This window comes from Antechinus flavipes, chromosome 1, assembly GCF_016432865.1.
Source record: "Antechinus flavipes isolate AdamAnt ecotype Samford, QLD, Australia chromosome 1, AdamAnt_v2, whole genome shotgun sequence".
Taxonomy (NCBI): Eukaryota; Metazoa; Chordata; class Mammalia; order Dasyuromorphia; family Dasyuridae; genus Antechinus; species Antechinus flavipes.
Window position 1 is genome coordinate 137,859,393 of NC_067398.1, and position 14,436 is coordinate 137,873,828.

The following is a 14,436-nucleotide window of genomic DNA, read 5'->3' on the forward strand; positions in this document are numbered from 1 at the left end:
CATTGAATAGAAAAATTTTCTAAAGTATTGAAGTGGAATCATCATAATAAAAAAATGACCATTTTGCTTATTTATTCAATGCCATCTACAACTAACAGACAAAAAAATTGCTGTTAAAAAAATAACAAAGTTCATTTGGAAGAACAAAAGTTCAGGAATTTCAAAGAAATTTGTGGGGGCAGGGGGCATCAAGGAAGGAGATTCAGCAGTATCACACCTTAAACTATATTATAAGGGGAGAACATTGTGTGTAAATGGATAATTTCAATTATTTAAAATTAAAATTTTCTTGTTTAAATACAACCAATATAGCCAAGAATAAAAAGAATGAAGAAAAGTAGGGAAATTTTTCATAGACAATCTTTCAGAGAGGATATGATTAGATTGGAATATTGCTGCAGTGTAGGAAATGATTAGCTGGTTGATTTAGAAAAACAAAGAAAGAACTGGACTTATGAAGGAAAACACTATCTACCCCCAGAGAAAGAGATGACACATAGAATATACAGAGTGCAGGCTTACATATATGTATTTGAGTGTATATATGTGTAAGGTTATAGATATCTATGTATGTTTATACTTATGTATGTATGATTATTGATACATATTCAAGATTAATTGTATTATTCTTTGAAGGGAGGGGAAGGAATGGAGGGAGAAAAAAAAAGTAAGAAAATAGAATTACTCACCAGCAAACAAAAGAAAACCTAGAAAGAAGTAAAGAAAAGCTGAGTTGCTTTGAAAACGTGTAACAGAGGTTTTTTGAAATGGAAATGTTATTTTATATTGAATTCTCTCTTATATTCTTCTGTGTATTTGAAAATATTTTTTCTTTTCTCATTTTGTATCTAAATTTAAAATTAATTTTATGATTTTATCCCCAAAAAGCAGGAGAAAGAGGAATGAGTAGTTATTTTGTGGTCCAAATCAAACAACAAATGTTTTATACACAAATATTTATATTAAACCATATAAAGTTACACATATGATCTGTATAAACAAATATGCTTAACATATTCATGTTGAAATAAAATACATCTTTAAGAGTCTATTACAGACATTGTGAAATGAATTAAAGGAGCCTATTCAAATCCTGACTCTGCTACATAATACCTTTATGACTTGGGCCAATCATTTAAGCTTTCTGAGATTCCATTTCTACATACATAATTTGAGGGTGGAGGCAGTTGGTACAATGGGGAAGAGCTCTGTAAGATGTGGATCCAAATTCCGTCTTTGATTCTCATCTTTTTAATATCGGAGGCAACTCAACTAAACTCAGATTCCTTCCTTATCTGAGAATGAGAGGATTGGACCAGGTAGTCTCAAAGCTTAAAAGTTCATTACGGTTTAGGATACTTCATGTATGGTTCTGTGATGTCTAAAGTCCATTTCAGATCTAAGTCTATCACTCTACACTTAAGATCCAGAATCTATCATTTTGTTTCTCAAGGCACTGTTTCTTTATTCTTCTCATCATCTCTTCATTCCATTACTGGCTGAAATAATAGTTTGAAACAATGGCAAAGCTACATTTCCTTCCAACAGTAAGGAAGGCAGCACAATACAAGAGAAAGAATAACAAATATTTATTAAGTGCTTACTAGGAAGACTAGGCAGCTAGATGACTCAGTGGTCCTGGCCCGAAGTCAGGAAGACGAATTCAAATTCGGCGTTAGAGACTCACTAGCTGTGTGATACTAGAGGCAAGTCACTTGAACTGTCTTAATTCACTGGAAAAGGAAGTGACAAATCACTCCAGTATTTTTGCCAAGCGAACCCCGTTGCCAACATTGATGTGTTATGGAAAAATGATTGAACATAGTTCTATGAAGACCACGGCCTAGGAATCAAGAAACCTGAGATCTAGAGCCAGTAGCCATTAACTAGCTGTGTGAGTCTGGAGAAATTCCTAAACTTCTCTGAACTCTTTGTGAAATTAGAAGTTTGAATTTTAGATTGCCTTACAAGTTTTCCTTAATCCTGTGATTCTTATTACATATAAGTTTTAAAGTGATGGCACTACTTTAGATCCTGTCGCAGTCCTCCCATTCCTTTTTTAAGTGGAAGACTTTATACTACATTTAATAACAGATTTGTGAAATAGAATATGTTTCCACATCCCGTTTTAGTTGTTAACCACAATTACCACCACCACCAAATCCCTGGGGATTTGAAGTGGGGTTCAAGTGCCTGGCAGGCAGAGGGCATTCCCGAAAGTGCAGTTTTGGGGATCGGCGCAGCGCAGTTTTGCGGTCACGGTGCAGGCGGCGCCTCCTAGTGCCAGAGGGCGGTAAGACCAGTGCAACTGGGAGACCCGCTCCCCGCGCTCAGCTGGGTACCCAGCGGAATTTGTAACCCCCGCTGGCGGTCCGTATAGTGAAGGCGTTGCCCTGGGGGAAAGCCAAAGTGCGGATGGTGCAGTGGTCCCGAATCGGGGTGCGGAAGGAGGCGCTGTCCTCCAGCTCGCTATGGCTCAGGTTCAGGGATCCCTGACTGCAGTCCGCCCGCAGCCCGCGGAAGGCCCCGTGCAGGAGCGCCGGCGGCTGACAGGCAACGTCTGGAGGTCCAGGCTGCAGCCGGGGCCGCTTAGTGTCGCGGCTCTGCAGAGCAGCATCGCACTGCTCCGAGATCTCCCGCAGGATCGCGTCCACCTCGCCGCCGTCCTGGCCGCTGGCAGTGAGCAACTCCTCCAGGCTCCTCTTGGCAGAGGCTTTGAGCATCAAGGGTTCCGGAGCGGCCCTGCAATCCTGAGTCTGGGTGATCATCAGCTTCTGCGGTTTTAGGGGAAAGGGAATGCGATATGGAAAGGAGTTCAGGCTAGTCTGGTTAATTGGTTTCAAGGGCAGCCCAGTTAATGCGACCTGTGCACGAACAAATTCGGACTGGACGCAGAATGCGCAATATGGCGGAGGGCAGCAGACAATCTCCCCAACTGTCCTTTCTAAGAAATGAAAAATGGAGAACATCTGCAAAGGGGCTACTCTCCGGCTGCCAGGGGCAGTATGAGGCTCAAATGAAATAATGAATGTGAAGTACTCTACCAACCTTAAATTGCTATATAAGGGCCAGATATTGTTATTATCAGCTTCCAGACACCAGGCCTCCGCCTTGGTGATGACTTCATTCCAAGAGCCTTTGCACTCCAGCAGAGCTCAAGCAATGTTTATAGAGCAATACAGGTGTGCCAGTAAATGTTTAACAAAGAGATGGAGTGTATACACTGACAATTTTAAGTTTAATCTATGTCGTAACACCTTCTGAAGTTTAGACAATCAAAAAGACAAATGATTTTGTATAGATTGCTGATTCCTGTGGTATAAATGCTCACTTTGAGAATTTAACAATTTCTGGAAAGCTGCACATCCTTTGGTGAACATGTATTGCATTGTGCAGTGTAGCTATTACAAGGCAGGTTGGCTACATGGTTATTGCCCTTAAACCCCAACCTCTACACACTTACATCAAGGACAGAAGCCAGGTGCCGAGTCCGGCTGGCCAGTTCCTTTAGCTGAATGTTCCTTTCTTTCAAGGACGCAATCTCCTCCTGCTTCTGGGTCAGTGTCACATGCAGCTTCCAGGCAAGGAGGGAAGTACAAAGAGGATCGCATGATAGACATAGGTATAACATACATTCCTAAATAGACATTGGGGAGTCAGTGGTCCTATGGGATTGGATTCAGAGGATTCTGTTCAATCTATCAGGGAAGTATTTAAGCCATCTGCTTCACTTCTCTAGTTTCCTCATCTGCACAGTAAGGGATCCTTTAATATTCATTTTTAACATCCCCTGCATGATTTAGATTTTTAATGCATTTTCTGTTTGGCATTCTCCCGACTAAATCAACATTTCATGTCAAATTGTAAATATAAATGCATAGTAAAAGGCAAGAGTCAAGTGGTGTCGTGGATAGAGGGCTAATCTCAAAATGAGAAAGACATGAACCTACCTATACTATACAGGATGTCTCAAGTCAGTGCAATTTAAAGCTTTATTCTTTATTTAAGTGATTAAAACTGCACCCAGAATATGGGCTATCAGTCAACCTCTGAAAGCTTCAGCTAACTCTTTAAGGCTCTAAGTTACAGGTGTGTTGCTGATTTATAAAGATAGAAGGAGGTTACACAAGGAAATTTCCCAGATCAATGAAATCACACCAAAAGAAGAAAAAAAATGATATAGATGAGTAAACTCACAAGAGCATTTATATTTATCAAGGTCAAGGGTAAGTCTGCACTATCTCCACCACAATTTAACAGGGTTTGGATTTCATAGATAGATAGGATTTGGAAGAATTGAGAAATACAGCAACTATCAAAACTATTAAGGCACTTAATTGATTGTCTTCATTCTCAGAGAGGACCATAACCTCAGGGAGGTGATGCTGTAACATGCAAGTGAGTTGGATTAAAGTTGGGGAGAGCTGCACAAGGTCACCTGACTCACTTTCTCCTCCAGAATCATCTGGGTGTACAGTGGTCAATATAGACCAAGACAACTGCAGACAACTAGATGAAATGGGATACCCTGCCTTTTTTAAGCTGAAGTCTTTGGAGATACCAATTGAAGGCACTTGAGAAGGTTGGGGAAAGAAACTTCGATTCACACCAATTATCTTCCAGAGTCCTGAAAAGGACTTAGGCAGGATACTGTTGCTCCTGAGATTAGTTACCCATGTTCCGATAATCCCCCATTCCCAAACTCTGGTCTCCCTACTTGATTATTTTCTACCAGGGCATCTCCCAGGGCTTTCTGGTTCTGGTCTGCCACTTCTTTCCAGTACTGCTCCGGATGAGGAACACCCTGAATGCTCATGGGAGGCGCAGGGTGCTCCGACTGGGGAGAAATGCAGGAACCAAAGGGCGAGACATCGCAGGAAGGGAAGGAAAAGTCTTCAGGACCCATGGGAGATGACATCAAAGATGATGGGTCTGTGGAGCAGCAAATGATGGCATTAGGTGTCACTGATTATGTCAGTGTAAAAATTACTACATATTTCTAGTAAAATTTTGGGAAAGGTATAATATTTGGAGAAACCTTTCACCTAAATTCTGCCCAATCTATCTTTTAAGGAACTTGGACAAAAGATTAGGGAATCATCCCTTGTCCCAGTGTCTATCTTTGGAGATTCTGTGACTTCTCTCTCCAAAATGGATAGGAGAGAACCATCTCCCTTTAATTCGAAAGCAGTTAATAACAATAACCTACATTTGCACAATTTTTAAGGTTTACAAAGGCTTCACATACCTTATTTCTTTTGGTCCTCTAGCCTCCTTGAGAAATTTAAAAGGGACAGAGATTATTAAAAATGAAACCATGGCTCAGAGACCTTGACTTACAATAGGAGACTGAAACTACGATAACCTAATCTACATTTCTTTCTCCTTCTTGGATCTGCTTCTCCATCTTACCTCAGTGAGCTGCACAACAGCTAGGTGCTAAAGCCCTTCGATTCAGCAAGTGCAAAACTCGCAACAAATCATCACTTAGATTAGGAAAGTTGTAGAGGGGAAGTCGGGGTCGGCAAAAAGTTGCTATTTTTTAAACTGTTATTTCATATTCACTAAATGCTACCATTTAGGGTTTGAAAGTTTTCTCCTCTTGCCAGAAACACAAGAAATTACCCACTGAGGAAGCAACACAGGAGCTATACCACTATCACTAAATGTAAATGGATGATAGACATAGAGGGGAAATCTCTTTGACTGGAATGTTGGTTATACTTCAACTGCCAAAAAATCCCAACAAGCAATCAAACAAAAAGTCCCTCATACAAACTTGCCTGATATGAGGTTATCCACTGCATCCCTAAAATCCTGCAGATCAAATTCGGGTTCTGTTTGTGGACAGTGGCTCTGAAACAAAGTAGAAAAGCATCACTGCGCTTAACCAAATCATTCTGACCTCAGTTCTCTATGACCAGCCCTAATTTATGTACAGCTGCCTTCTCCTATGCCCCATGGCTAGTTCGTATACACATGTACACATTCACGTTTACACAGCCCCCCCACCTGAAAATTCAAGCCCCATCCTGGACATTGCGAATAGTAGGCTTGCATTGTCATGAGTGTGCAGTATGTATAGGACTCAGGGGCAAAGGTTCTTATTCCTAAGGCGAAAGTGGAGGAGCTACCAGGCTTCCTACCACACAGGTTCCCATGGGCTGGGGTCCGAGCAGATCCGGGCTATCTCCCCGTGGACCCCCACTTCGAATAGCACTTGCAGCGTCGGAGCCTCTGGGGAACCGCTTGACCTTTGCTGCTACCTAATTGGCCAGCCACAGGAACCAATCACAGTCCTCTATCAGGGCGCCGTGCATTCCTCCCGGGCTAGTGAAACATTAACCAGGACTTGACCCTCTCAACTAGCTCAAGTAGTGCCCGGCAGACGTGCCCGCGGCATCTGGATCTGGGCAAACACGCGCACCGCCCGCAGCCCCTCGTGACCTCCTGAACCCTTAGCACGGACTTCCCTCCAAATCACGCTTTAGTCCGCGTGAAGGCGAAGCTGCGTTCTGCTCCCTTTGTACCAAACAGTGCGGTACCGCGCAGGAATAACAAACCACAGGAAAAGTGAATCCGGTCCGGACTATTTGCTGAGATTAAGCGGTGATTTTATACGGAAAGGGAGACAAACGCCGTATTGGTGGGTGCAGGTGGTCTGGTTCGTTCTAACTGATGCACTGCACTCATCAATGCAAAGATTCGGGCGAGTGGGGGGAAAGGGGAAAGGGAGGGAGCTAGTGCTGTAAAATCAATGTGTTTTAATAAAAAGAATCCCGAATTTTTACTGAGTCAGAGACTAGCACATTGACCTAGGACTGAAGTAAAGTAAGTCATGTGTCCCTCTTGGCTTAGTTTCCTCAATCGCAGAAGAGAGGAGGCTAAACTACTTAAGAGGTTGTTAACCCGGGGTCTACTAATTAAAAAAAAAAAAAATCTGATAACTGCATTTCAGGAGAGTTGGTTTAAAATACGTAGAAGTCTGCGTATTTTATTTTACGTATTTAAAAACATCCTGCTCAAAGGGTCCAAAACACACACACCAAAAAGATTAAGAACACTTCTCTGGATTAGAGAATTTCTAAGATCCCTTTTCAGCCTCAAGTCTGTGATTTACGATAAAGAGAACCCAGAAAATGCAGTGAGAAAAACACTGGTTTAGGAGTTAAAGAAGCTGGACTGGAGTCCAAACATCTCCATTTACCAATTCGTGACAATGACAATTATTTTCTTTAATCTTTAGCTTTCATATTTGTATACTATATTTGCTCTCTGTTCTTCACATAGTAAAGAGGTGTGAGTTGTTATTTTTTATATATTATATAGGCTACTTCTAGCAGCCCGAAAGTATTAACATGTGTCTCCAAATATCTCCCAATATCCGGAAAGAGCTAAAGTATATCAGTCACTGGAAAAGAGAATTCATTGATTCTTGAAAAGTCGGAGTGTGTGTGTGTGTGTGTGTGTGTGTGTGTGTGTGTGTGTGTGTGTAGGGCAGAAAGAAAGATAGTGTGAGAGAATACTCATTCTATTTTGTTTTTTTACGGAAAGAATACAATTGAAGAGGGGCAGCTAGATGGCGCAGTGAGTAGAGAATCAGCCCTGAATTCAGAAGGACCTGAGTTCAAATATGACCTCAGATCCTTTAATTCTTCCTAGCTGTGTGACCCTGAGCAAGTTACTTAACTCCATTTGCTTTAAAATAAAAACAAAGAATACAGTTGAAGACAGAGCTTTCCTACATTCACCAGGGATGTAATATATGTGTCCAAAAGTCTGACTCAAACCTCTATCACCATCAATCACCCAATTAATTGATTTGCATAAAATTCCACCAATAACCATTGACTGCCCCTTCTTTAAAAATGCAAAAACTCCTGCAGCAGGATTAACACCTTAATATGCATAAATGTATTAAAATACTTTATGGAAAATGGAGAAAACCTAGGCAGCCATAGGAGTACTTCATACCAGGGAAAAGTGTGTATTATGTAGGAATGTATGTAGAGGAATAGAAATGGATAACAAAATTTTGAATTTTGCTTAGGGTCAGTTCTTCTTTAAAGAGTCAGGTTTCTAACTTTGACAAAAGTGTCCATGTGATCCAGGCACACCTTGTCAATTGCATACCCATTCCCACTCCCATGTGTTACAGTGGCCAGAGACTTGGAGCCTTCACCATTCTTGCCACCGACACTTAGACACCAATAATTTTGTAGCATGTTTTTTTTTTTAAGTGGATTTATTAAAAGTAGTAATTAAAAGTATTTTTCCCTTCACCCTTCCCCTAGCCTGTTATATCAGATGACTGTTTACCTTGTTCACCACTAAATCCCAGTTATTCACCAGTCTTCCTCTTTGTAAAAGTGGTTAAATCACATAATTAAATCTAAGGACATGAAATTAGGAAAATTTGGGTGGGAATCCCACCTCAAACATTTACAAGCTCTGGGATATTGAGCAAATAATTTACCTTCTCTTAGCCTCAGTTTCTTTTGTAAAGTTTCATCTGTAAAATGAGGATATTGGACTTGATGTCCTTTGAGCCATAAGGACCTAATCTGAACCTATTATTCCCTCCTTTGAAAACAGAGAAAGGAAGTTAGACAGCATACTGGATACCAGTGCTTTAATTTAATCAGTGTTTTTTTCCCCAAATTATAAAATTCAGGGCAGCTAGATGGCATAGTAGATAGCCCATCCACCGAGTGAGGAGGACCTGAGTTCAAATCTAGTCTCAGATTCTTAACATTTACTAAACGCATGTCCTTGGACAAGTCACTTAACTTCAATTGCCTCAGGGGGAAAAACAGGAATTCTAAAATGCTCTGGATCTGAAAGGGTCCTTAGAAGTCACTTGGTCCATTTTATAGGTGAGGAAACAGTGATTCATTTTTATAATAGTCCAAATATGAATTTGTCTCATTTATTAGGAAATTTATAGTATGCTTATTACCAATTCAATCCCAGTTACTTTTTAATTTGTGCTTTTTTCACTCAACAAAAATCTACCTTCTGATCTTTCCCAATACTCCTTTCCTCAAGAACAAAAAGATCAAAACCCACTACAAACATGTATATATTATATAGACACCTATAGGTGCTTGATAAATGTTTGATTGGTTGATAAGAATAAATTCAAGGTAAATGGATAAATTAGTGGTAGACCTAGACTGGCCAAACTTCTTTTTCCCAATACTATTCTACTTCATTCTACCTGACTTTGGAGTCCAAACCTCTCCTGAGAACTCTCCTTTTTCATATCCTTTTCTCAGGGAATTCCAAGTCAGTCCTGGGGACTATAGGATCCAGTTCTAAGTAGCTTAGTACACTTAGTAGTTCAACATTGAGGAAATAGCCTGCTGGGAGCTAGCTTGGGTAGGAGGGGGAGGGTTGTTCAAAAAAAATAGTAACTAGATGGAGCAGTGGATATCGCACTGATCTTGAAGTCAAGAGGACCTATGTTCAAATTCGACCTCAGACACTTAACACTTCCTAGCTATGTGGCACTGGGCAAGTCACTGAACCCAATTGTCTGGACCAAAACAGTAACTACAGCTATAGCATTCTAACCCAGATCTCCTGATTCCAGATTCATTGTGTTTTCTAGTGAAGACATTTCCTCCTAAAGTAAAAAAAATGGCATTTCTTTTCCCCTAAAGAAAAAATGAGGGGGCAGTTAAATGGCACAGTGGAGAGGGCAAGGAACCTAAAATCAGAAGGACCTGGCTTCAGATCTGGCTTCAGACATTTACTAGTTTTGTATGACCCTTAGCAAGTCACTTGACCTCAATTGCCTCATTATAAAAGGAAAAGAAAAAAAAGATATAATTAAAAGAAAAAATAAGATCCCACTGCTCTGTGATAAAAAATTCTGTATACCCTCAGCAAAAATTTCCAAAATAGCCTTTCTATATTAATTGTAAAATAAATGGATAGGAGGAATTTTCCTTTTGGGATTCCTCTGTAATTCAAGATCCACTTGAACAATATTCACCTGTGCATTTAGGGGAAGAGCCTTGGTCCACAGATACCTTTCTTACCTCTGGAAATCTGAAGCAGCTTGGATTAGGGGTTATTGAATTTGCCAATCAGATTTGGTTTAGGTAAACTAAAGAAATTAGACTTCCCAGCTAGGAACTGAGCAGCTAGCTCAAATGTTTGTTGGTTTAATGACCTCTACACTCTTACTAAAAGATTCTTGCTCACCTCGGAGCCAAATAGGGAATTGTCTCTGAATGCTATTTGTCAAAGATTCCAGGCAAATCCTTCCATCCACCATCATATCCCAGGTTTTAAGCCTCAAAATATAAACCATTATCCTAGGTCACAGGGCTATGATTATATAAAATAATCCTAATGTACACTTTCTCTCCCTCTGACCTACATTTCATCCTCATCCCATCTTCCTCGATGAGGTGCATCCCCATCTCAAGTGAAAGATAGCCCAGTATCATTGCCGAAGGAAAGAAATTAGATTCAGCATGGATGAAGAAAGAGAAAAATATTTAAAAAGCACTTTTCTCTACTTCCAAATCCCTGTCTAAAGAATCTTTATACACTTCCTCTTCCACCACTAGCCTAAAAGGTGAGTGACAAAAATCTGGAAATCCTCTTTCCTCTTGGAACCTCTGATTATCGTTGCTCACAACAATCCCGGGAAAGCTGAAGTCCTAATAAACTAAAAGGAATAAAGGGGCAGGGAGAGAGAAAAACAGGCGGGGAAGGTTTTTTTTTTTTAATTAATTTGCCATTGCAGTTAATGTCTCTCCTTTGCTCAGCCAAAACACGGCTCCTTCTTTAGAGCAGATAGGGGCCCCCTACAGCCTTAGTTATATTATGGGCAAGAGCTCTTTACATCCTCAGCTCTTTGCACATTTTCTGCCACAGAGGAGAAGCTTAATAAATGAGGTGTCGAATTAAGTAGGATAGACATGGGAAAACTTCCTGGAGTATCAGACCCCATGTTTAGGGTTGCGGGAGGTGAAAAGATGGATGCAGAAGGACTAGGATTAGAGGAGGTACCTGTGACGCCGCAGCATCACAGCTAGGGGAGCTCTCTTCGTGGACGAGTGAGGAACAATCCGCGAAATCCTGCCAGTCAATCGTAGTCAAGGCTGGAAGAGGAAGAGAAGGGAGACATGGGTAGAGAGCCTCAGATTCTTGTCTCCCCTAGACAGGCATTCTCCGTCTCATCCTGCATCCCTCTTTTTCCTGCTTCCCGAGATTTAAAAGGGCAGAGTAAAACACTATCCCGGGCTTAGCGAGAGAAGACGAAGCTAGGTGCAGAATTGGGATTAGTGGCTTAAAGACTAGGGGTATTGAACAGAATCAACATTCCAAGTTCGGGGTGGGATGTTCCGGACCTTGCTCACCTGGCAAACTTGCCAGCTCCGCCTCCGGGGGGTCGGTGTAAACTGAGATGGGGCTGCTGCTCTCAAAGAACTTCCTCGGGGGCACGAACTGAATTGGGAAAGAAAGGGCGATGCTGGAAATCCCTCGTAGTAAAGTCGCAGACACTCCCCATCCTATGCTCACCACGACCCCCGACGTGCACCCAGAACCCTGGTTATGCTCCCACGTGCTCCCTCCAGTCCCTTCTCCGCACCTTTTCAAATTTCTCAGGTTTCCTGAGCTGCCGGCTGGACAGATCAAGCATCCTATTGGGACAGATACTATCGAAGGCTCTCCGAGCCCCGATGCCCCCAAAGGAGCCGCCTCCGCAGTTCTGCATCCACCTGTCGGTTTGGTTCCAGTTGCGGGAAATTTGTCCTCCTAAACACTGACCCGGATGGGTGGGCGCCCTAGCAGTCAAGAGCTTTGCGGGCTTTAACCTTGGTGCTGCAACTGGAGGCTCAGCAAGTGGGTGTGTCGCGGGAAAAAATGGGTCCGGAGAGGAGCAAGAACCGGGAAGAAGCTGGAAGGGGGCTACGGCAGAGACAAGAAGAGGAGGGAGGGAGGACCTGTAGGGATTCTGAGTTGGGAGGGGCGGGTCCGAGCCTGGGCGCCAGAGGTGGCGCCTTCATCTCGGACAATCTGCGTTCTGGAGGAGGCGTGAAAATTCAACCTGGCAACAGGGCTTCCCCCGGGAACCTGGGCAGCCGAAGCCCGGGCCGGCTAGCGCCCTTTCGGCAAGCATTGGCGCCGCCCGCCGGGCCACCCGACTGCAGCCTGAGAGGAGGAGGGAGGAGAGAAGGGAGGAGACAGAGGAGAGGAAGAGATGAGGAAAGAGTGTGCGACAGACGGAGTCCTCAAGCCCTAAGCTTGTAGTTGTCTCTGTTCCCCCTTGTCACAATCCTTTAGAGAGGCAAACTGAAACTACAGGATAAAAAAAGGTCTCGGTGAAAATCTCTCTTCACCCTAAGTCAACTCTCAAAAAGAGTCTCGACGATGAAAGTGCTAAATAAATGCAGAATTACAAAAAATGAAGGTACCAAAATAAAATTAGAGTCCTCTCTTTGCCCTATGACCTGGAGAGACAGGCAAACAAGTAGCCAGACAGAAACATCAACTTCCTTCTCAGGATTAATTAAATGCGACTAGGGGAAAATTCTCTTTAGCAGTAATAGAGTTCTTTCTTTGTTGTTTTTTCCTCTTTGGTAGTAAATAGGATTCTTTCCAAGAGGACTTCCAAATCCAGAGATACTCAACCGAAAGGTCTTTAAATTACAAAAATTCTCAGCCTCCTTTCTCAGCCCTAGAACCCATTGGCCAATGAGGGTCAAATCACTCCTAAATCCCCTCCTGGCTCATCACTAATCCCATCACTGGATGAGCAGAATACTCTGGTCTTTCCTGCCTCAGTTTCTCAATTTGGACAAGAAACAGGTGAAGATGTAAAAAATTTGGAATGAAGCAGTGGCAAGGAACTGGAAACCATCAATTGAGGAATGGTTGAATAAGTTATGGTATATGAATGTTATGGAATATTTTTGTTCTGTTTCAGAGAGTCATGGAGAGACTTACATGAACTGATGCTGAGTGAAAGGAGCAGAACCAGGAGAAAGTTGTACATGGTAACAACATGTGATTATCAGTTCTGATGGAAGTAGCTCTTTTCAACAATGAGGTTACCAAGGCCAATTCCAATAGACGTGATAGAGAGAGACATTTGCAGCCAGAGAACTATGGGAACTGAGTGTGGATGACGAAATAGTTTTTTCACCTTTTGTTGTTTGCTTGTTTTCTGTTTGCTTTCTCATTTTTTTCCTTTTCGATCTGATTTTTCTTGTGCAACATGATAAATGTGAAAATGTGTATAGAAGAATTGTACATGTTTAGCATTTATTGGATTACTTGCTGTATAGGGGAGAGGTGGGCAAAGAGAAGGAGAAATATTTTGAACACAAGGTTTTGCAAGGGTGAATGTTGAAAACTATCTTTGCAAATATTTTGAAAATAAACAGTTATTATAAAAAAAAAACATCCTCAGGCTGAGCCTGGGGTGCACTAACCCTGGAAATAATGGGAACTAGAATTGCATGGCTAATACAATTGAAAAACTTAACAATTACTCAAATGTCATTTTAGCCTGCTGCAACAAACTAGATTTTATTGTTATTTAAAGTAGTGATTTTATAATTTTGAGCTTATTCTTGCTTCTGTCCACTCATCTGAAAGTAAGCAAATAATGAATTGCTCAAAATATAAGCAGCAAGAAGGATGAGAAGTTGGATAGAAGAAACAAAGACTTGAATGAATCCCAAGACAGATAAACAGCCTGCACAGCACAAAGAATGTGTTAGATAAAATTTCACTATCATTACGGGTGCAAAGTGGTTGTAAGCAGTTTCTTTGGTTGAATGATTATTCCCAGATACTGTTTGAAAAGCATCTGTTCCCATTCTCCTTCTTGGTGGGTTGTTTTTGGAGAGAGAGAGAGAGAGAGAGAGAGAGAGAGAGAGAGAGAGAGAGAGAGAGAGAGAGAGAGAAGGTAACCTGGAGGGTCCTTTGGTAAGAACACTAAGAGAGAGGTCTCTGAAGAGGTGAAGGGCTATCTGTAACATCTCCAGCAAATCACCCTCTTTGGAAGTCAAGTTCAACACAAGTAAAAAGAGTAGGTTGGACTAGATCAAATAATTACGGAGTTAGAATTGAAAGGGAACCTAGAGGCCGCAGAGACCAGCCCCCTTATTTTATAGATAGAGATAGGTTAAAAGTGATTTGTTCATGATCACACCTGATATCAAAGCTAAGTTTTATGACTTCTATGGCACTGAAACTTTTCCTAAAAAAAGCTCCTGGTTTATAAGAAAAATCACAGGAACACAGATTTAGAGCTGGAAGGGACCTTAAAAGCCATTAAATCCAACTAACTCCCATTTTACAGATGAGGAATGTGAGGCACAAAAAGAAATCAAGTTTTCTATATGGATGCTTTAACTTTAGAGACAGAATGAGTGAAGACAGGCTTTGAGAACAGTGGTTTTCTTT

General features: G+C 41.6%; 1 protein-coding gene across 1 annotated transcript; it reads right to left on the minus strand.

Moving 5' to 3' along the window:
• Positions 1-1,003: 1,003 nt before the first annotated feature.
• Positions 1,004-11,769, minus strand: MCIDAS (multiciliate differentiation and DNA synthesis associated cell cycle protein). The gene is made up of 7 exons (XM_051979160.1): positions 11,612-11,769; positions 11,379-11,466; positions 11,029-11,120; positions 5,784-5,856; positions 4,718-4,932; positions 3,464-3,574; positions 1,004-2,774 (listed from the first exon to the last, which is right to left on the minus strand). Exons 1-7 carry the CDS (start codon positions 11,735-11,737, stop codon positions 2,331-2,333), a joined length of 1,149 nt encoding a protein of 382 aa, XP_051835120.1. The 5' UTR covers positions 11,738-11,769; the 3' UTR covers positions 1,004-2,330.
• Positions 11,770-14,436: the final 2,667 nt, after the last annotated feature.

Bases quoted from the DNA above. Each gene is read 5' to 3' on its own strand.
- MCIDAS (XM_051979160.1), bottom strand. From the start codon at position 11,737: ATGCAGAACTGCGGAGGCGGCTCCTTTGGGGGCATCGGGGCTCGGAGA. The intron at 4,933-5,783 runs GCAAGTTTGTAT...GCTGCTCCACAG, and splicing joins AGTGGATAACCTCATATCAG to ACCCATCATCTTTGATGTCA. The intron at 2,775-3,463 runs GTAAGTGTGTAG...CTAAAACCGCAG, and splicing joins ACCTGGCTTCTGTCCTTGAT to AAGCTGATGATCACCCAGAC.